Below are 21,911 nucleotides of genomic sequence, written 5' to 3'. Positions count from 1 at the left end.
GTCTGTAAGTATGAATGCATGTAAATGATATTCGCATGAAATCAATAATATTTTTACCGGTTTACTGCGAAGCAATGCGCATGTGCGCAAGTTTATCCGTTGCATCAACATGTTTACCAGTTCAGCTCAGTGAATAACCGCTGTTGTCAGAATATACTAAGTAATAAGCGTGGGTTGGTTCATTCACACCTCACAGCAGTCTTGCTATTGTTGTTTAAACCAAATCAGGAAGGTAACGACTGCAATGGTCGCAATGAAGCGTTCCTTTCAATACTTATCATATTGAGTTTTGAGTCGCAATTGTTTTTAATATAAATACAGTTTTTATGTTGAAACATATGCGAATATGTTGATGCACTAGGGTGAATACACAGTACGATAAACAAATTAAGACAAAGCTGCCACTGTTGGATTTGTACATTTGTGTTGGGCGGAAAAGCAGTAAGTACTTAACTGCTTGACAGTTCGGAGAATCTGATTTCATGACCCATATACAAAAGTAAATTTACACTTAAGCTGCAATAAAATATGTACATACTTATGTATATACGTATGTATTTAAATTAAAAGTAATCAGTACTGTTAAACTTCAGTTTAATGATACTTGTTATTACAAACAAATGTCCAGTAGAGTAAAGATTATACAAATATAATATAATAGACAATTTATACAATTAAGTAGGCACGATTTTTAATACGCTCTCTTGCCATCGCCTTCACACAGCTCATTAAAGGGTAAACAATCAATATATTTTCTTAAGGTATAATATCTCAGAAATATTCTCTAAAAATTTGAAGTAAATCCGAAAAATACATATAGGCAATTCACAAACTTCGTCTTATGTCTTATGTCGTATTTCAATAGCTTAAAAAATACGACACTTGTGAGCACCCCTTAATTGTTGTATGTCATATTATGTAATATTTCTACACTTCACCAGCTGGTTATGAAAAATTAAGAATACAAAAATGCCACGGGAAAGTGACAAAAATAAAATTAAAGCTTCTTTATATTGAAATAGCGGCATTTTGGTTCACATTGCAACCACAGAAACAACAAAATATTTCTATATTTTACTTTTCTTCTTTACCTGAATATCGTGGCTTCCTTCCATGTTATTAAAGAAATTGATGAAATTTATTTAATTTATTAATTTTAGACACTTAAACGTCAACAATAAAAAAAGTTAACAGATACAGCCGATAGAATACATACCTCGTCGTGTTGTATTTGTCGTATTAAAATTTGGTATGGGAAACAACAATAGTGTTGATATGACAGTCATAAAAAAAATAAGACAATACGACGATATGACACAATATGACACCTTGTGAATACCCTAATACATAGTTTTTAAGTTATTTGACAATTATCAAAGGGTTCTCTGGAACGTTCGTGATCAGCTAGGTAGGAACTGCTATAAGCTTTACGTGAATTGAGTGTAAAACTTCAAATGCGTTTTTCTCAAAACTTTGATTTTTGAACAGGTGACCATTGTACCGAGCCATTTTCGGTATATTTCGGTGAAATCTACACAGCTTTTTGAAAACATGAAAAACTAGTGCCTGATCGAAGGTTTTTCATATGAACTTTTTATTTTTATTTTCGATTAAATTTCTAACCAATTAATCTTTGGTTTATTTCCGAAAATCTGAAAAAAAATTTCTTAAGGCCGTAATTTTGTTAATTAAAAACAAACTTCGATCTGGCACTGGATTATCTATTAATAAAACAATTTCTTTATTTTGTTTAATGTCGTATTGGTTTTATATGTATCTCCAAGGATTAGTTATAATCCTCGCATTACTTTGAAAATTCTTAATTTTTATTTTCAAATTTCTGTCATGTCAAGTCGAAACTTTACTATCATTAAATATGTTTTTACTTTTATAAAATAAAATTTTACTGGTAAAAGAAAAATCATTTAAAATTGTAACTTTTTCTTGTCTCTGACTACACCTAACCTCTTAAAACTATTACACTTTCTCGAATGAAAACTGAAGGGAAGGGATGAGACGTACTTCCTTAAAATATTCGATTCGAAAGTTAAAAGTGTAATATAAAAATAAGGTAAATCACATATTAGTTTCACAATAGCCTCTATAAGACACCCCCGCTTTATAGGTTTTGCAAACGCTTTTCGATTTGAAATAATTTTCGAAAACCGTATAATTTTTTCATCTTTTCACTACTTGAACCCATGATACAAGAAAAAATGTAGAAGAATACTTTCTCTATTACCTTATGCTAACGCATGGACTCTCTGTCATAGATTTTTAATAATTTCACTCACCAGGGTCGCGTTAATTTAGGTCTGGATGCTACTGTACTATATTGTAATTGACCGCACCATATAATAAGTGAAAGTGTAATTAATTGCCAAGCTTGGTATAATTATTGAAACGTAACTTAAATCCCACAGTGAGCTAAGTTTTCAGCCACTTTGACAATCAATTTATAATTATACCTTGGACTGGGTATTAAATTTGCCAAGAAGTTTGAACCACTGAAAATCTCGGATACCCTATAAAGCATAGGTAAATAGCTGAGTCTATCTAGATATGCCCGTCTGTTTCTCTCTGTTTTTGATATATTGATGTGGGATTTTACACACAACCTTAGATTTCCAAGAAAGTGCTCATTGTCCTTGTATGAAAAACTTTTTTATTTAAAAAGATATCTTCATGAAATTTAGTACGGATTATTTTCTAAGGCAACGCTACATTTATCAAATAAGTTGTTCAGATCGGACCACTATAGCATACTTCTGTCTTTTAAACTAACCATTCAAAATCAAGGCAAAGATATTTGTATATCTTTTTAAGCTTTTAGAAATGTGCCTGTGAAGGGTTTTGCAACTTTACTGCAGCTGTAGTTAACGTTTTCCATTGTTTTTTAGTCAAATTTTATTATCACCTTCAATAGAAGTTCTTTTTGAGGCAAGTAAAAGGGCCATAGAATCGGTCGGATGTATTTTACTTTATTTTGGTTGGCAAGCAGTTCTGCCGATACTGTAACATTGATATTTTGGAATGCTCAGGACTTTTGGTCCAGTTCAAGTGGTCAAGTTTGACGGCGCCTTCCCACACAGCAAACGAAATGTACTGAATTCACCCAATAGGCGTGTTCAGAGCATCAATTGCAATTGCTTTGGATTAACATATTAAAATTCGAATCGAATGGGAGGGGTTTCAATTTTAATATAAACACTTAACTTCCACGGAACCACTTGCAACTATGCCTGCCTCTCCGACATTTCCTAATGAACGAAATGTGTTAAGAATTTAGCAATTTGCATCTATGAAGCAACTTTGATTCAAAAATATGTATAACAATCATGATATCGTAAATTAAACTGTATGAAACACAGCTTAATGTCATTCGACTTAACTGAAGAGCTCAAAAAAACGGGCCGTACCCGTAGATACACTTCTCTTTGGAAAGGCAATACATAATTTTGAAAATTATTTATGCCAAACAAGCTGAAAACTATGTATATAAACTTGATGCTTTGTTAACCTTGTATCCTTGGGCAAATACGTGGCCCATTGTATTATATTGAAAAAGGAATACCCAGAAGATTATAATCTACATTCTAATTTATTTTTAAATAAAATTAAAGCTTTTTGGTTTACATTTTTAAATGCATACTTTTGTACACAAGTGGAAGGATCTTTTGCTCAATGTGTGTATAATTAAGACTGATTCGAAGGTATAACAGTGCTATATTATTCTCTTTGGATTAAGATTTACGAACGTTGAATTTATGGAGGACACGGAGGCATCCAAGAAGGCCTTACGCAATCTGGAGCACCAGCGCCACCTGGACCGCCAGGGCCATTACCCCAACCACCACCGCCGCCACCGCCTCCTCCACCACCGCCTCCACGTTCACAATTGCAGCCTCGACCACCTCCACCGCCGCCGCCACCGCCACCGCCTCCTGGCACTGGTACACCTATAAAAAATTACAACAAAATATTTATAAAGGGTGCTTAATAATTGAATTGAAAATTTTACCCTTAACCAAAGCCAACATAGCGAATAAAACAACTAACAGCAATTGGAGCTTCATTTTCACTTGTTAATATTGCAAGTGATACGACGTTTTATGTAGCGCCAGCCCTTTATATACAAACACCGATGAGCATCGGTTTTCATTATTGAAAACACATGAATTCAGAGCGATCGGGGAATTTTCGTAGGGTTATTCAATTGCGGTAAACGTTCCGAAGCGGTGCAATGTACTACAGCAACGAAATACGAACAGATATAAGTACATACATATTAACACATGGCGCTCAAATGGCGCTACTGCATAAGATCGGCGGAGCAAAAGGAAAACTTATTGTGATATGACATGTGTGCAATTATCACCTCACTGCTGCGTAACGTCAGTGGAAAATCCAAAACAATCATGGCAATAAACATCTAAAATTCATAGTACGAAAATGCACATACAGTACGAGTTCATATTTATATGTTCACACTAGTAGAAATATGTCTAAGTCAACTATGTATGCCAAAAAGGTCGTTGCTGATAAGAAATTTGCATTAAATGCAATATTTATTAATTAACTTGATCTCATTTGTGCAAATCTACAATAGTTGAAGCGCATTCTAAGAACGCAATTATGTAATAACTATGCGCAATTATATTTCCAAGTATTTATTAATAAAATATGTAGAAATTGGGTTAACGATCTGTTGTATTTACGCAGAATTTTGAACTCAAAACTAAAAGCGAAATTTCAATGAAAAATATATTGTATACTCGTATAAATAAATATTGATATGAGTATTAATAAATTGCGATTTTAATGATTACACAATTTTACAGCCAATTCAAATCCCACTGTGATCGTATGAGGCATAAACTTAGAAAATGATCGAAGAAAATTTGAAAAATATTTCGTCGTATTAGCACATCTAGCTCATATTTTTTAAGTGATAATAATAAAGATTTTGAATCAATCTGAAAAGTAAATACTTATATAATTAATAGTTTTTAATGTGCTTATATGTAAGTATATTTAATATGAATATTGTTAAAAAGGATTTATTGTCCTCCTACTGAACTCTAGAGAAAAGGTTTTAAATCTAATAGCATTCTAATGTTGAATTCTATTTTGAAATGTATTTCAAATTCGTGAAAGAGTAGTAATTGATATTTATGGTATATTATATAGTGGGAAAGTAATTTACAACTTTTGAGTCCCGTTTTACGTATCAAACTAACGTCACTTCTGCCGACACGTTTGTCTAAGTACTTGCATAAATCGTTTGGTAAAATATTTTTGAACCATAGTGTTTTTGAATATTATGCTATAAATATCTCAATTCTTTCAAAAACTAAAATCTGCTGTTAAATGGAACTCGCCAAAAAATTCTCTAATAAAAGTTGCTTGACCTTTCATCATCGTCTTGGTAACCATTTATTTCATATTATTTTAACATTTTCCAATTTTATTGATTGAGATTTTACAAGCACAAATAGAAAATACGTGTAATTAGATTCGTATTATGACTCTCTAATTTAGTATGAGTATGCGACTACGGTACTTTATATTGGGAGTTTCGGACATCGAAAATACTTATTTATGCATTTATAAACTGCTTTGCTAAAACTCTGAACTCTGAAACGGAACATTCATTTTATCTCTAATATTGCTTTCAAGAAAAGCGTATTGAGTCGATAAAGGTATATCCTAAAGATCATTAATGCAAAAATGTATTATCTGTTGGAAAATGATTATTAAAGTAAGTTCAAAAAAGCCGAATCAACCTTATTTGAATACACAGTAAAATATTTGCCTGTTCTTAAAGCAAACAGATTGTAATAGCGTTTGCCTTCTGAAGAGCAACAACAATAATCTGAGTGTATTCTCTAAAAACACTCTCGGAGGCTGCATAAAATATTTAGGACCTTTCTCAGCTGCATTTCTTAGAACACAAAGGGTATAAAAATATTTGTATCTTGATTTTGATAGCTCAATGAACAGTGTGTTTGGAGACTTTAGCGTTGTCTTTGATATTTGACATTAAGCTAGGCCAAATTTCGGTAAGATATCTTGTAAAAAAAAACTTTTCCGTACAAGAACTTTATGCGATCAGTTTGTATGCCAGGTACGTATATGCTATAGTGGTCCGATCTGAACAATATGCTCGGAATGATTTCAGATCGTAGCGTTGCATTATTTCGTAGATATTTTTTTTTTCAAATAAAAAAGCTTTCCATTAGTATGGCAAGGAGACCCTATTATGGTCTGACATTGGTGGTTGAGAAGAATTCGCAGCATCTTGGGGAGAATAGGATGTGTGCCAAATTTTATATCGATTTCTTAAAAGCTAAGGGACTAGTTCGCACATACATATGTATGTACCTATACTGACTGATGGACATGGCTAAATCGACTGAGCTCGTCGCGCTGATCATTTATATAGTATAGCATATGGTATACCTTATACGATCTCCGACGTTTTGGGTATTAAGAACTTGGGTTCAGGGTGTAATAAAAACCCAATTTTTTTGTTGTTGTCAAATTAGATTTATTAAAATATTTTAAAAATTTGTTCAAAATCTTAGCTCCAAACAGTCAAATTAATTAAACTATGTATGGCAGTTGTTGGCTGTGCGATTTACTTGCCACCGCCGCCGCCACCACCACCGCCTCCGCCGAGTTCAAGGTTGAGACCACCGCCTCCACCGCCGCCGCCGCCTCCACCGAGTTCTTCAAAGGTGAGACCACCACCGCCACCGCCGCCGCCGCCACCACCGGGCAGAGGTTCTGGCATGGCTGTAAAGAGAAGATGTCGTTTTTGTAATTAATCGATAAGTCGATTATTTGAGGGTATGTATGTATGTAGTGTTGCTTTGCTAATTTTGGATTGAATCCTGTAACTCACCCAGAGCCATCGCCACTAAAGCCAGGACAAAAGCAAAAAGAGCGTAGAACTTCATGATGCAAATACTGAGATTGCAATGTCTGAAACAACAGTTAAGGCCGATATTTATACTCAGTATCATGCAGCTTAGTTATGTATTGCAAGCAGCTGCTGCAATAAACTTGACACGGTGTTTTGATGTGCTCTTAAACGCTTAGCGATAACAACAGTCTAGACTTACACGTGTCCGTATATGGACGTATGAATATACATATGTATGTGTATTCGTGTTTTACATAAATAATTGAAAACAAAAGCGCATATACATATATGTTTTATGTATGTATTGTATTTCACAAGAATGTATTCCACATATGCATAAATGCTTGATGAAGCTTGCTCTCCTATTTTCACCGGAAAGCGGTACACAGGTATTACATATTGGTTCACAGCGAGACTAAAAAATAACAACTAAGAAAGGGCTATGCGGACGTGCAACCGAATATTAAATTCTCTCTCAGTTTGCAATAAGCAAAAGCATCAGCAAACCTTTATATACATAGCAGCCGAAGTTGCGTTAGAATTTAAGGTGAGGAAATACGTCGACGTGTCTGCCAATCTTTATAAGGAAAAAGGTTGTTTATAAATTGAACATTCTTTATTAGATTTAATTATGTATAGAATACAATCAATCATTATAATGGGTATATGGGAATAGAATTATATATGAAGCAGCCGACTTTATACGTATTAAGCATTAGAGTGCATTATTATCAGAAAATAATGTCCACTGGCATTTATTAAGATATTTTTCCGATTCATTGATATTTTCGGTATAAAGTCAACCATAATCCCCATATTCATTATTTTGGGACTTTCGGTTAAATTTATTGACTCTGGCGTTTTCATTACATAGTAATGCTCTAAATTTTGTCTTTTACACCTAACATGAATAAAAATTGAGAGATATGTAATGATAAGACTTGGCTGAACTACTGCCATTCCCGGAAAATGCCGTTGATCAAACAATGTCATAAATTAATCTATAAAACTTAAACTTGATATGGGGAATCAAAGTAAGGAAGACCACCTGCGGTTAAAAATGTTTGAAAAGCGGGTATGGCCCCAGTCGTAATTAAGTTTAGTATACATATCTCACAATCTACTAATGTCATATCAACTAAACTTATTCAAAACATTTATCTTTACTATAACATAGTGTACGTAAAATGGGCTAACAATCAAACTCACGCCTCATGCAAGGGTATACCGAATAAGAAAACATCAGAGCCTACGTCTAGTTTTATGCCAAAAGTCTGGGTCATTTTTTAAGATTTCTCAATCAATAATTGTTTCTCATATAACCTTTATATAATGATTTTCGAACTTCCGATTGTTTTCATACCGTTTGTAATTTATCGGCAAATTTGTAAGATATCTTAATAAACTACGTGAAAAATAATCCAATGGTGTTAATTCGCGTAATGTAAACGCCGTCTTGTTGAAACCAAAGGTCGTCCACATCAACATCCTCCAATTCAAGGACGAAAAGGTCATTAAACATGGGTCTATAGCGTTTCCCATTGGCTGTAACAATATTCCCGGCTCCAGTTTTGAAGAATTATGGACCAATGATTCCCTTTGCCCATAGAGCACCCCAAACGGTGATTTCTTGAGGATGTAACGGCGTCTCATGGCTGGTGGATTATCATCTCTCAAATGCAACAATTTTGTTTATTAACGTATCTATTCAACCAAAAGTTTCAGTGTAGAATAAACTTTTATTGTCAAAATCTAGATCGGTGGACACCTTGTTTTGGGCCTATTCAGCGAATCTGCGACGCATTTGATGATCGTTCAGCTTCAGTTCTTGCATAAGTTTACCGACTATGCTGAGCCAATATGTTTTATATCTAAGATAACTCCGAGATATTTTATAGAGCTCGAGAGTACAAGAGCGGAGAAGTTAATATATATCACTATCCCGAACTATCCCAGAGAGACTTAACACAAGGAAAACCATCGAAAAAATTAATTGTTTAGAAGTTCTCGTTATATTACAAGCAAAAAATTCCACTGTAATAATGGAAATTGGATGATTAATTCTAATACATGCCTACAACAAGTAATCAAAACCTTCAGTTTTATGGTACGGGCACCACTATTATACCCTGAACAGGGTATATTAAGTTTGCCACGATGTTTGTAACAATAACAAGGGTATACCTTATAGTCAGATACAAGACTGTTATTTGGTATACAGGATCACATTAGGGAGGAGCGTCTGCAGTTAAAGTTTTTTTTTTAAAGTGGGCGTGGTCCCAAATCTAAAAGGTTAAATGTGCATATCTCCTAAACCACTAAAGCTATAATAACAAAATTCACTGAGAATACATTTTTTAGCACCTCTATCGACAGTGTGAAAATGGGTGAAATCGAGTGACAACCCCGCCCACTCGCGTTAAATCAAGCACTAAACACGCCAGAGACAGTTTTATCTCTGGGATGGAATGAAATAACCGATTTCAACCAATTTTAATATTCTTGTCATATTTCCATGTTATAATGCGAAAATGGGCGAAATCGGATTACAACTACGCCTATTTCCCATATAACACCATTTTAAATTCCATCTGATTCTTTCACTTTCCACTATACAAATCTAGCAACAATGATTGTATCGGGAAAAAACGTTGTGTGAATACTTGTAATGCGTTTAAAATATGCCACCTTGTGACCAAAAATTTTCTAAATCGAACCAAGACTGTTCAAGTCCCTAGGGCTTCCTTATCGGAATATGTGAACCCCAGTGCCTATAGTTGACTTCTTACCGAAAATATCGGTCAATGTGTAAGATATATAATTGATATTCATATAATAAAATAAATAAATGAAACTGTCGATAATAGTTTGTCCTTGTGTCAAAAATGGGTTGAATTTGATCAACCGATCAATAATTCCGTTAATACAAAATTTTGCCAACACCTGAAGTAATTTCCCGGGCTCTGATCTTTGCAAGTGGCGAGAGTATAAAATGTTCAGTTACACCCGAACTTAGAATTTCCTTACTTGTTACTATATAAGTATATGTCGATGGTTTCAGTAATCTGTATTTCGTATGCGATTGGTTTATGCTACATGGCGGTCAAAAAAAACTTTCGTACTAAAACAAAGTTCTCAGATAGTTTTGTAATTACTTCACTCAGTATCATTGATTACCTGCTCCTCTTCACCACAAGAGAAGCTCGTGAAAAACGACTGTGCCAGGCTTTTGTCAATAGGGACGAGGGTTTCTATAAGAGTGTCATTATAAAATTTTTTTCAAAATGCACCAAGTTATTCAACAGTTAATACAACGTTCAAGCCTTCTTCTTTTACCGAATATCAACTTGAGTAGCTGTTCAACAGTAAATAAAATCACTTAATAATAACTTATTAATTATAATAACAAATCATAAAAATGCAAATTATTTTTTGTTTATCAAATTAGATTTATTAATATAATAATTGGTTCTAAATCCTTGGGCTAAACAGTCAAATCAATTAACAATGTGTTAAACTATGTATGGCAGTTGATGGCTGTGCGATTTATTTGCCACCGCCGCCGCCACCACCACCGCCTCCGCCGAGTTCAAGGTTGAGACCCCCGCCTCCACCGCCGCCGCCGCCTCCGCCGAGTTCTTCAAAGGTGAGACCACCACCACCACCGCCGCCGCCGCCACCACCGGGCAGAGGTTCAGGCATGGCTGTAAAGAAAAAAAGACGTATTTTTAATTTATCGAAAAGTCGATTATTTGACTGTGTATATATATTTTTATATATGTAGTGTTGCTGTGTTAATTATTAATCGAATCCTGTAACTCACCCAAAGCCATCGCCACTAAGGCCAGGACAAAAGCAAAGAGAGCGTAGAACTTCATGATGCAAATACTGAAACTGCAATGTCTGAAACCACAGTTAGGACCAATATTTATACTTGACAGCATGCAGCTCAGGTTCATATCAAAAGCAGCTGACGCAATAAACTTGACCCTGTGTTTTGACGCGCCAGTAAACGCATAGTGATAGCAACAGGCAAACCTTACATGTTTGAATGCATGTACATACAAGTACATCCATATGTATGTATTTTGGTTTTTACAGAAGCAAAAGATGTATAGAAATGCTTTCTTACACGTGCATTTTATTGATTAAAGCCGGCGCTTCAGTAAATATATGTACGCATTATTTGTTTATTCGTATATATGTATGTATACCTATACATACATACATATGTATGTGTATGTTCACGTAAGTACTGTGGACAAAAACAAAATACAAAATCAATTAAAATACCGGTAATGCCCGGCTGATTCACAATTTAGGGCTTTGTAAGAAGAGCAAATGAAAAGTACCGTTCAACGATAGAAATTAATGCGCAATAATTCTTGTTTTTATGCCTTATTTAGATCGCGGGTATAATTTTACGATTTTCTACGAAGTAGGCAGTATTTACATACATGTGTAGATGTACTTGTAATTAAATAAAAATCTATGAATCTACAATATATAAATACTTATATTTAAGTTATATACAAAACCATAATTTTCTTGCCGCTAATTATCAAAAACAATGTTTCCGAGAACTCGCTTATCCGCACAAGGTCGCTAATGCCAAGTGAGTAGAACAACTTGTCAATGAGATGAAAACAAACTCATCAAACTCTTAATGTCATGCGTACAGCTGTAAATGACATTTGATTAGTTGCATTTTATTGAGGAAATCTCAACAAGAAATTATATAATATAATTAAAGCGCGCAAATTGTTTACTCCCTATTAAATATATGTAAACAGCGATTTATTTTTATATTTATATGCAAATTAAATTGAATTATTGTTTGAGAAGAAAACAGCAGGTATTCTTACATTTTGAGTACAGGGCGTAGCAGAAAAGTGGACAGACCAATAAACTTCTTAAGGGAAGAGTGAACAGAGTAACATGCTTAGAGGCATCACGTGGTTCGTGCTTATAAAATCTCGCCTACAGAAACCAAATAGATGAAGTTGTATTACCATAGTTGAAAATAATAACGAAGTAAATGGTCGAAAATAATTCGAAAGAAATCAGGTATACTGATCACTTTCAATCCACGTTTAAAGGTTTGGTCATTATTCCATCGGTGCACATGCGAAAAGGCGAAATCGCACAGAGGTTCTTTAGATCGTAAGGAAAAAGGCCTCATTTGGCTATTTTAGCAAAAATTTAAAAAAGTCGCAAACATTTATTTTGTTCTGTGATTCTGAAACTAAAACAATAATAATTAAACTATGCGAAAAAGCTAAAGACATCTCGGTGTTGAATCCGCCAAGATTGTTATTTTTGAATAATAGATAATATAAATTTAAATTTTAAAATTTTTTTGATTATGATGAATTGAAAATATTTTTTTTTCACATTGCGTTAAATTTAGTCAAAGATCCTTTCAAATTTTTACTTTAATTTTGCGAAAAAATACACATGGGACACTTTTTTCTCCCATATGAGGAACTTCGGTATAAATATTAGTATAAATATTAAAGGAAATCGGAAGTATAGATTATATATACATATGTTCTGTCTCTACGAAAGGCGTTGGGCTCACAACAAAGTGAATTAGTACTAAATCCTCCGGTTTTTGAAGAATCACTTTGATTCCCTCCAAAAAACGTATACCAATTATATAATATATATGTATATATATAAAGCATTTTTAGATAAAAGCTTAGTAACCAGAACTTGTAATTATGCTTACTATTGTAATATTATTCTGAAAACCTAAAAATAATAGGGTCCATTTAAATTATAATAAACTAATATTACCAGGCCTATGTACAGGTGTTTTTTAACACCTCTATAGGTGCATACTTTGTATGTAATATGTACTTTGTATCCTGGAATAAATAAATAAATAAATAAATATTCATGCTAACGTTTTCTAAAAACTTTATATGTAAATAAACCATGCTAACATAATTTTTTCCTCAAGGTAATGTTAAAGACAGCATAGAATGAAGCCTCTCAGGTGCAGAGGAGCGCTATCAAAATTTCATCTTCAAACATATTTACTTCAATGAAAAATTTTTTGTATACGTCTTTATATATTAGGTCAAGTAAAAAGTTCGTTCGGTTTTTATCTAAGAGATGGCGTTATTGTACTAGTGTTAAACCGAATTTCCATCTGCGAATCGCTGCTGAATCGCAACAAAATCGACCCGTTTCTGAAGCGGATTGTGACTGGCGATGAAAAATGGGTCACTTACGACAACATCGAGCGCAAACGGTCGTGATCAAAGCTCGGGGAAGCGGCCCAGACGGTGGCCAAGACCGAATTGACGGCCAGGAAGGTTTTGCTGTATGTTTAGTGGGATTGGCAAGGAATCATCTACTACGAGCTGCTCCCCTATGGCCACACGCCAGCCTTCTACGAGAGGGGTATAATGAAGTTGGCATCTCGTTGGCAACAAGTTTACGAACAAAACGGCGAATATTTGACTTAAACCGGACAAATGTACACAAAGTTATCATCTTTTGAAAAATCAAACGAACTTTTTACTTGACCAATATTTTTCATTGAGTATTTTAAATTTGGAAAAGCCTATTGGTAGTGCATCATCGAAAAATCTATACATGTAAATTTTTACATTGTATTGTATTTGTTCACGCGGTATGGCTAAAGATTTTGGAAAACGGAACTTGTCAAAGTCTCAATGAGGAAGATAAGGCGCAAACATCTAGACACTTTCTCCTCCACCAGCTTTCGCCAGACTAAGGTTAAAGCATCTTGGTAGCCACACTTTCTACTAACCCGCTGAATTGGCTGGAATGGATATTAGCAGCCTTTATAAATTTGTTGCAGGCTCTAGGTATTATTGGTGCCCTCACGAAAAATCAGCCTATTTACCAAACCTAACTATAACGTCAATCATATTGATATGCAGCAATATTAGGTGGATAACTTCAAATACTCACCATATTAAACTGTTTAATGATACGCAAATGTGAGTTAGAGAGAGAGTTAGAAGTACAAACGTGGTATGCCAACACTCAGCCATAATTATTCACAATTAATCTACTAATAACTATCAATAAAAAATAATTCCCAATACTGACTTATAAACAAAACAAAACTTTATTTTCCTTAACAAAATTAATGACCTGGAGCACCAGGCGCTCCGGGAGCACCATCGTCGCCACCTTTGCCGCCATCACCACCACCATCACCTCCATTGCCTCCACCTCCACCATTGCCACCACCGCCACCATTACCACCACCGCCACCATTGCCTCCACCACCACCATTACCACCACCGCCACCATTGCCTCCACCACCACCTCCATTACCTCCACCACCTCCACCTCCTCCTCCACCGCCATTTTTACCAGGCTCACCAGGAGCTCCATCTCTACTAAGTGGTTCGGGTGAGCGCTTCTGCCTAACCGGCCCTTTAGGTTCCCCAGCTGCAAATAAAAACAAATATACATACATGTTTATGTCAAAATTTTTGAAAATGATATATGTATGCTTTATGGGGACGCACCGTAACACTGGACCATCATGATTGTAGCCACCACGCAGAGAACAAGTAAAAGCTTCATTGCAACAATTCTCGCTGAATACTGAACTGCGATTGATGAGCTAATGCAATGCTACCGTGTTTTATACCGAGGGCATCACAAAGAATGCATAAAGAGTAACAACAGCGGATAAGGTATATAGTCACATACATACATATATACAAATACTAAATATATATACATACCTATAAAGGCGTATGCATAATATATTTAGTGAATTGGAGTAAAGTCAAATGGAATAACTGTGCCTCTAAATATGATATTTGTACTGCGAAAAGTCACAAAATCGAGCAAACATTTTATGAAGCTTGAAAAATGCATTCATTTACAAGTAATTGTATGCACTTGAATTGAATAGATTTTCAAACAGTAAAGTATGCTCTTATTAGGCCTGCAAAAAATCACCTTAGTTTCATGTATCTGGAAAACTCTTTATGAGAAAAATAAGAGAAAGTGCTACATGCTCAACGAGCCAACCTAATTACTTGGTTGGTGAAGTAGCAACCTTTTATTGCCTCTTCAATTAATCTCCTATATGCTCGAAATTGAAGCGTTCACCAAATTTGACTCAAAATTTGACCATTGTAAAGTAGATAAACTTTATCATTGATACCAATTTTAAATTCCTAAAAATAATATTATTGTTTGATTGAGTTGGGTTTTGGATCCTACCTCGTTTTGACTTATGTAAGTGACACAGAGACATTATTTCACTGTATAATTTTTACAAAAACAACCACGAGAAAAAGGGCTCTCATATATTTATTCTTCTGACATAAATGCATCATGCATCTTGAGGTCTGATAAGAAGAAAAAGTTTCTGGCCAGACACGGAGAACACGGTGGATGTGAAAGTAATTTTTATCGCAGTTCATGCTATTCTTCAAACAGTATCATTGATTTCTGACATGGAGCATTGCCTTTATGCAACAACACTTTGTTTTTTCAGCTTGGTATGTAAACACCCATTATATCATTAATTGAACGAAATTTTGAAATAAAGCAAATATTTAAATGTTGAGCGAAGGTTATGTCTTATCTGCAAAGAAACTGTTAAATATAATTTCAGCAATTGTCATTGGAGCAAAAATATTGAATTAACTGGTAAACTTAAGCAATACTTTCAACGCCTGCCGGGAGTGAAAGCCACTAACTAAAGAACTTATCGTAATTAACACAAATTATCAAGAAAACTTTGATATTTCATATTGATGATAAAACAATAATTTCTTGCAATAATGAGTTATCGAATTAAAATTAAAAATTATCAGGAAAACTTTGATATTTCATATTGATGATAAAACAATAATTTCTTGCAATAATGAGTTATCGAAAGTTTACTGCAAAGGCATTTTTATTGCTCCTAGTTTTAAATGTAGGTATGTGTATGAATATACATACTTATAAGTATGTGTCAACTAGACTGACCGAGTCGCTAGAATTTTACACATAATATCAATCTTGCATAATATTTTCAGATGTTGCCTTGTAGTATATGCAAATTAATATGGCCTATACATAGGGCTGCCAATACTTCTATTGATAAAAATTTATTGATTTGAAATAAGACACTGATGTATGTATGTACAACTTGGGAAAAAGAGGAGAGAAGTTCGCTATTTATTGCATTTCTGGCATCAACACACATTTTTTTTAACAGTTTCTTAAAATTACCCATTAGACCGTCAATTTCAGCACAACACCAAAACTATATACTAACAACAAAAATACTTAAACAACAAATTAACAGTACATTTTTTGCATGATTTAATCAAATTTAATCAAATTTAATCATATCGCTCACAGCTCAGAAGATATGGCAACCTTATTTAGCGAATAGGCATTAAACAAATAAATTATTGAAAAATGACAACTTTTTGCATCATCTGAATGAATCACTAATAATACTTCATGAATATTAATGCCTAGTAAATGGTATCAATTGTCTCGAATTCAGAATACAAGGCAATTCATGCATATTTATTTTACTCTATTTGAGTGATACAACAAGTAAAACCGTTAGCTAATATATATAATAAGATATTTACAAGAACTTAATTTCGATCTAATTTCGTGAAGATACCTCGTCAAATGAAAAAGTTTCCCATACAAGCACTTGCTTCCGATCGTTCAGTTAATATGGCAGCTATATGCTATAGTCATCACCATGCAAATTTTCGTGAAGATACCTCGACAAATAACAGAGTTTCCATACAAGCACTTGCTTCCGATCGTTCAGTTTGTATATCAGTTATATGCTTTAGTAAACTGATCTGAACAATTCCTTCGGAGATCACATTGTTGCCTTAGGAAAAAATTCACGCCAAATTTCGTTCAGTTTGTATCGGCATTTTCGACAAATGAGCAGCTTCTTAGTGAGAAATGAACAGGTGCAAAATTTCATATCGATAGCTTAAAAACTGGGGGACTAGTTTGCATATATACAGACGGAGAGACGGATGGACGGACGGACGGACATGGCTAAATCAACTCAGCTCATCATGCTGATCATTTCTGTATATATTTTATAAGGTTTCCGACGTTTCCTTCTTGGTGTTATAAACTTCGTGGCAAACTTAATATACCCTGTTCAGTGAATAAAATATCGATTAAAAGAAAAACTAGAGTATAAATGAATAAAATAGTATCTGAAATATATTGCAATATAAAGAAATTCTTATAGAATTATAACACAGGTCAACAAAAAATTTCTGTTTTTTGCGCTTGGGGTTTACTTAATATATATTCTTGTTATATAAGCAAATGTATACGTAAATAACGATTACGAATCAAAAATATTAGCTTTTTAAGCAAATATAGCGATTTGATCATTTTTGATTTTCGCGCCCGAGTATATGTGATGTCGGTCTTCGCAAACATTCGGAATTCGTTCTGGAATCACAAAATACCATCTCATCAATTTTTGTAATTTAATAAGAGACTTAAGTAAATCTATCAAACAGAGTTATTGGTATCATGATTAAAACAATGGAATTTACTGAACTCTGATGTTCAAATATGAAAAATTTTCTTGTTTCTTCCGTATGAAAGATGGACTCTGTTTTTGTCATGAATCACGCCTTTTTATTAACAAAAAGTATAAAAGTTGTTTTACTACACAATAGGAACAAATTTCCATCTTTTACATTATTAAATTCCGTAGATTTCAAAGAAAATTACGACAGTATTAACAGGTATTAAGTATATGGAATACATGTGGGAAGTTATTGGAGACTTCAAGATGCTGTGTTTTTGAATTGCAATGCAGGGTGGGTATTCTTAATACTCCTGTTGTCTCTACCTATGGAATAGTAGGAATGATGCTGCTCAGTACCATCAAAAACATTGGCCGCCATACCGATTACGAAGTGGGAGAATTCAATATTAAATGGGAAGCAATTGTCGATCCTAAAACTATATAAATGCCGCCATTGCATATTAAATTTGGTTTTTTTAATCAATTTGTTAAGGCTCTTAAACTTGAGACCGAGTTTTTCAAATATGTAAAGAGTTTTTTCCAAAGCTTTAAGAGGTGAAAACAAAAGCTGGAATCTATTTAGGAATGTCTCAAATAAAAAAATTATAAATTGTGATAAGAGAATTTTCCAGAAGTTACGTAGAAATAAGGAGAAAAAAAGCTTGGAACAGTTTTTAGGCATTAGTGCAGTATTTCCTGGGAAACCATAGGACTGAGAATAATGACGAGCTGGTCATTGACATGACACATGACATGATATATTTGGGGATAAATAAGAGAAATTTCTACGGAACATGACAGGAAAAGTAAAATATTTCATTTTTAAACATTTGGAGTCTATTTTAAAAAGATTATGGTAAGAATGAATCCTAAAAGAATTAGCGCTTAATTTTAATAAACTATTTATATGTTAAATTTTTGTGTAGTTTTATTCTGTTGGATTTTTTCATTTACATACATAAAAGCAGATTCAAAACTATTTTTTCTTTTTATTTTGAGGGATAAAAGCAATAAGAATAAGGTATGTATGGTATAACCCGTACGCAAAAATGGTATAGACCGGTTAGGCCATTAAAAAAAATTGCGCTTGTTTTGAAAAAACTTGGTTGATCATTAACAGTATCAACATAACTGTCGTTATCATTATCAGTATATTGCGGTAAATTAAATTGCTTTGTTTAATACTTCTTCATGTTTTTAATTTTTTTACATAAGACCTAACAATAATTAATAAGTTAATCTATTTAAGGGGTTAGGTAGGTAGGGTAGGTTTCGAAAAATCGATTTTTTGGAAATTTTTTTATATATAGTAAATATATTATAAATATTTTCTGAAAATTGAAACAAATCCGACAAATACTTTTCGACTTATTCGATAATTAGCAACTAGTTATCGGGCGCTCTGGAACGTTCGTGTAAACCTTCAAATGCGTAAATGTAGTTCGAAAACCGCTCGATAGATTTCAATAAAATTTATATAGCTTTTTTTTCGCAAACATGAAAGACTAGTGCCTGATCGAAGGACTTTTTGTAATTTTGATTTGTTATTAACAATTAACTATTGGTTTTCCCAAAAATCTGAAAAAACATTTTTCTTAGGCCGCCATTTTGTTAATTAAAAAAACTTTTATCAGATACTAGATTATCTATTAATAAAACTAATTTTTTCTGTCCAATTGATTTTAGATCAATCTCCAAGTGATGGTCACCGCAAGGAGCTTCGGTTGGAACTTTAAAAAATAAATACTTTTTTTCAAATTTCTGTCAAGTCAAGTTGAAACCTAATTTAATGATGCCATTTTTTTACTATTACAAAGTAAAATAATTTACTGACTTTGAGTTTAAAATTATAATTTTTACATACTTCTGACTACAACCAACCTCTTAAAACTAGACAAGCTCGATAAGTGTTTTTGATAATACGTTGCTCTTAGAAGGCCGGTGGATCTCTCATTTTCAAGCGAGTTTGATTATGGGATTGTAGCTAATGGATTAGGAAGATCCTTAGTTTAAGTTCATATTTCTTTGTATTCTGCTTTAGTAATATAGGAACACAAATATCTTTGTAAATATTTTCATTATGAATATACCATGCTCTAAAAGTTTTTGATTGGAACCTTTATATATTTGGTCAGAAGTTTGTTGTTTGGCATCTCATAGAATATTAGCTACTGGGTAATTGTAAATATGACATTTTTCACTTCAAATAAAGCGTAAATAATTCTCGAGCATAAAATTACAAAAGTCAATATGTTCAAGTGAACTCAAGTGCAAATGCACTCAGTACTTAAAAAGTTGTGCAAATAATGGTTATAAGTAATACAATAAATAAATAATACTTAATTACGGTATTCCTATAAGATCGTTAAAAACGTTAACAAAAAACTTTTTAAATAATTCAGTGAATTGAAGCTCATCCGGAGGTGCATTAATACAAACAGTTATCATGAACAATATAGCGATGTGAATGTGACTCCATGAATGTACTGAAAACAACGAATACGTTCAACTCACAAAAGTCGTCTAGTCAGGAAATGAAAAGTTGTTATCGTTTTTAAGATTCGATTATGCTATTCAATCTATGGTAAAATTCGATTCTGTTATTCAATATACTGTACTGCATCTGATACACCATCTTCCAACTTGCAGTACGATTTTTCTTTTGGATTTATGTAAAATCGGCCTCAATCTCGGCGATTATCTTCATTGTCGCTAAATTTCTTCTCTTCCGTTCTTTTTTGGTGTCCTAAAACAGGAAAAAGTCGCTGATGACCTTTTCAACTTGATAGAGATTCGAATTTTATTTTCAAATTTCTCTTTCGAATGTGTTCCAAGAAAGTCTGGGAATCAATGTCCTTCTATTGTCAACACGAACCCAAACTCAAGTTAAAATCGGGTACAAATTAAAAAAAATATCTCAACAGTTTTTGTAAATACCGAACATAAGTTTGTAGAATTTTTAGAAATACAAATATTATAGATACAGGGCCAACCGTTCATTGTTTCTTATTGAACCAGCTATTCATTGTAGAGATCTAAATTTCTTAAAAAGGAATATCACTAGGAACTCTCATATAATCTATGAACCAAATACGAACTAATAATGTGGTTTTTCGCAAAAACTTGTATTAGTCAAAACAAGTCACCACTTAACACTTTAATTTGTATTTTAAACCCACGTAAGATTAAGAACATTCGATAAACTTGTGCCAGTGAGTAATACTTTCAAACAAAAATAGCAACTTCGCCCAACCTTATTTTAGCCTTCTCATAATGTAAACATATACAATAACAACTGAAAATTGCCGGCTAAAAACAAATTTCATTTTGCCATTGTTGTCTTTTTTTTTGTACTGAGTACGCTTGAGATGAAAACCTGTTCTCCAAACTCACTCAGGGAATATGAATAAACTACAATATTTGTTTACATACATACATATTAATGGCTATAAAACTTTTTTTCTTTTAGCAACAGCGATAAGAGGTCTGAACTGGATTTCCTAAATGATGCCAATTCTGTTCTCGTCGATAGCTATTGGATGCGTATATAAATAGACATAAGCATTTGTATTTGTATTTATATAGTATTTTGTGTCACTGCTGACGAACAGCTGTCAATAAAATGAGCAAATGAGATAAGAAAGCCGCAATAAACACATAAGGAAGGCTTGGAAACGGGCGAAACTGAATGAGAGTAGCGAATCGAACAAATAACTACTATATGAAATCGAATATCATCGAAATATATGTTATCGAACTCAACTAAAACAAGTAATAATGGGCTAATGGCTGATTCACATAAAGCGTTTGCTTCGCTTTGCGCCAGACGTTAGCTTTGAAAGAAAAATTCGATGTACGAGTATGCTTTTGTATCAGTCGTTCACATCGAAGCGCAACGCAGCTAAAGCAGTAAAGCTGCAAAACTATCGATTGTCGGAGTTTAAAAAATACTATCGATAGTATCAATAGTTTTGCCCTTGAAATCTACTTACTTTTCGCTGCTATAAATTAAGAAACAGTTGTTTTGTACACTTCATTTTTATGAAATACTCTTTGGATTTATTCATAAAACAAAATATGAACAATGACGCAGAACTCAAAAAAATACACATCAAATTTTTCAAGTTACTTTATAAACTGCTCTGATAGTTGACGAGTAATAAAAAGGTACATGTTTTACACATTAACTAACGAAATATGAGATTAAAAAATGTAGACTTATAATACCTTTCGTTAGAATACTTTACTCCTCAATAATCCACTTGATGTTGTTTAAAACTAGTAATTTATTGACGTTTTTAGCCTTTACTGCTGTTCTCCTATTAGATATCAGCAATGCAGACTAGCTAAACATTATGTCCGACTCTATAAATTTAAAATTCAATAATGTAATATTCGTTTATACGCAGGTTGGCAGAATTATGCCTCTGGGTCTGCATGAGTATGTATGTA

The 21,911-nt window shown here is 33.4% G+C and overlaps 4 protein-coding genes across 4 annotated transcripts; all 4 read right to left on the bottom strand.

Annotated features, from left to right (window-relative positions):
• Window positions 1-3,582: 3,582 nt before the first annotated feature.
• LOC106622930 (RNA-binding protein cabeza) lies at window positions 3,583-4,170 on the bottom strand. Its single transcript, XM_014242271.3, has 2 exons — window positions 4,022-4,170; window positions 3,583-3,959 (listed from the first exon to the last, which is right to left on the bottom strand). The coding sequence occupies exons 1-2, from the start codon at window positions 4,074-4,076 to the stop codon at window positions 3,766-3,768; spliced, it is 249 nt and encodes an 82-aa protein (XP_014097746.2). The 5' UTR covers window positions 4,077-4,170; the 3' UTR covers window positions 3,583-3,765.
• Window positions 4,171-6,525: 2,355 nt separating this feature from the next.
• On the bottom strand, window positions 6,526-7,072 carry LOC106622929 (bacteriocin microcin B17-like). Its single transcript, XM_070109658.1, has 2 exons — window positions 6,908-7,072; window positions 6,526-6,798 (listed from the first exon to the last, which is right to left on the bottom strand). The coding sequence occupies exons 1-2, from the start codon at window positions 7,026-7,028 to the stop codon at window positions 6,641-6,643; spliced, it is 279 nt and encodes a 92-aa protein (XP_069965759.1). The 5' UTR covers window positions 7,029-7,072; the 3' UTR covers window positions 6,526-6,640.
• A 3,281-nt stretch (window positions 7,073-10,353) lies between these two features.
• LOC138857310 (bacteriocin microcin B17-like) lies at window positions 10,354-10,903 on the bottom strand. The gene is made up of 2 exons (XM_070109657.1): window positions 10,752-10,903; window positions 10,354-10,632 (listed from the first exon to the last, which is right to left on the bottom strand). Exons 1-2 carry the CDS (start codon window positions 10,885-10,887, stop codon window positions 10,475-10,477), a joined length of 294 nt encoding a protein of 97 aa, XP_069965758.1. The 5' UTR covers window positions 10,888-10,903; the 3' UTR covers window positions 10,354-10,474.
• A 3,110-nt stretch (window positions 10,904-14,013) lies between these two features.
• LOC106625943 (uncharacterized) lies at window positions 14,014-14,573 on the bottom strand. Its single transcript, XM_014245761.3, has 2 exons — window positions 14,446-14,573; window positions 14,014-14,365 (listed from the first exon to the last, which is right to left on the bottom strand). Exons 1-2 carry the CDS (start codon window positions 14,501-14,503, stop codon window positions 14,055-14,057), a joined length of 369 nt encoding a protein of 122 aa, XP_014101236.2. The 5' UTR covers window positions 14,504-14,573; the 3' UTR covers window positions 14,014-14,054.
• Between the last annotated feature and the right edge of the window lie 7,338 nt (window positions 14,574-21,911).

The sequence above is a fragment of the Bactrocera oleae genome, chromosome 5 (assembly GCF_042242935.1).
Source record: "Bactrocera oleae isolate idBacOlea1 chromosome 5, idBacOlea1, whole genome shotgun sequence".
In the NCBI taxonomy this organism is placed as follows: Eukaryota; Metazoa; Arthropoda; class Insecta; order Diptera; family Tephritidae; genus Bactrocera; species Bactrocera oleae.
This window is presented reverse-complemented; position numbering and strand designations above follow the sequence as displayed.

Excerpts from the sequence above, each read along its gene's own strand:
- LOC106622930 (XM_014242271.3), bottom strand. The coding sequence starts at position 4,076 with ATGAAGCTCCAATTGCTGTTAGTTGTTTTATTCGCTATGTTGGCTTTG. Across the intron at positions 3,960-4,021 it reads TATGTTGGCTTTGGTTAAGG|GTGTACCAGTGCCAGGAGGC; the intron begins GTAAAATTTTCA and ends AATTTTTTATAG.
- LOC106622929 (XM_070109658.1), bottom strand. The coding sequence starts at position 7,028 with ATGATACTGAGTATAAATATCGGCCTTAACTGTTGTTTCAGACATTGC. Across the intron at positions 6,799-6,907 it reads TTTAGTGGCGATGGCTCTGG|CCATGCCAGAACCTCTGCCC; the intron begins GTGAGTTACAGG and ends TTCTCTTTACAG.
- LOC138857310 (XM_070109657.1), bottom strand. The coding sequence starts at position 10,887 with ATGAACCTGAGCTGCATGCTGTCAAGTATAAATATTGGTCCTAACTGT. Across the intron at positions 10,633-10,751 it reads CTTAGTGGCGATGGCTTTGG|CCATGCCTGAACCTCTGCCC; the intron begins GTGAGTTACAGG and ends TTTTCTTTACAG.
- LOC106625943 (XM_014245761.3), bottom strand. The coding sequence starts at position 14,503 with ATGAAGCTTTTACTTGTTCTCTGCGTGGTGGCTACAATCATGATGGTC. Across the intron at positions 14,366-14,445 it reads CATGATGGTCCAGTGTTACG|CTGGGGAACCTAAAGGGCCG; the intron begins GTGCGTCCCCAT and ends TTTTATTTGCAG.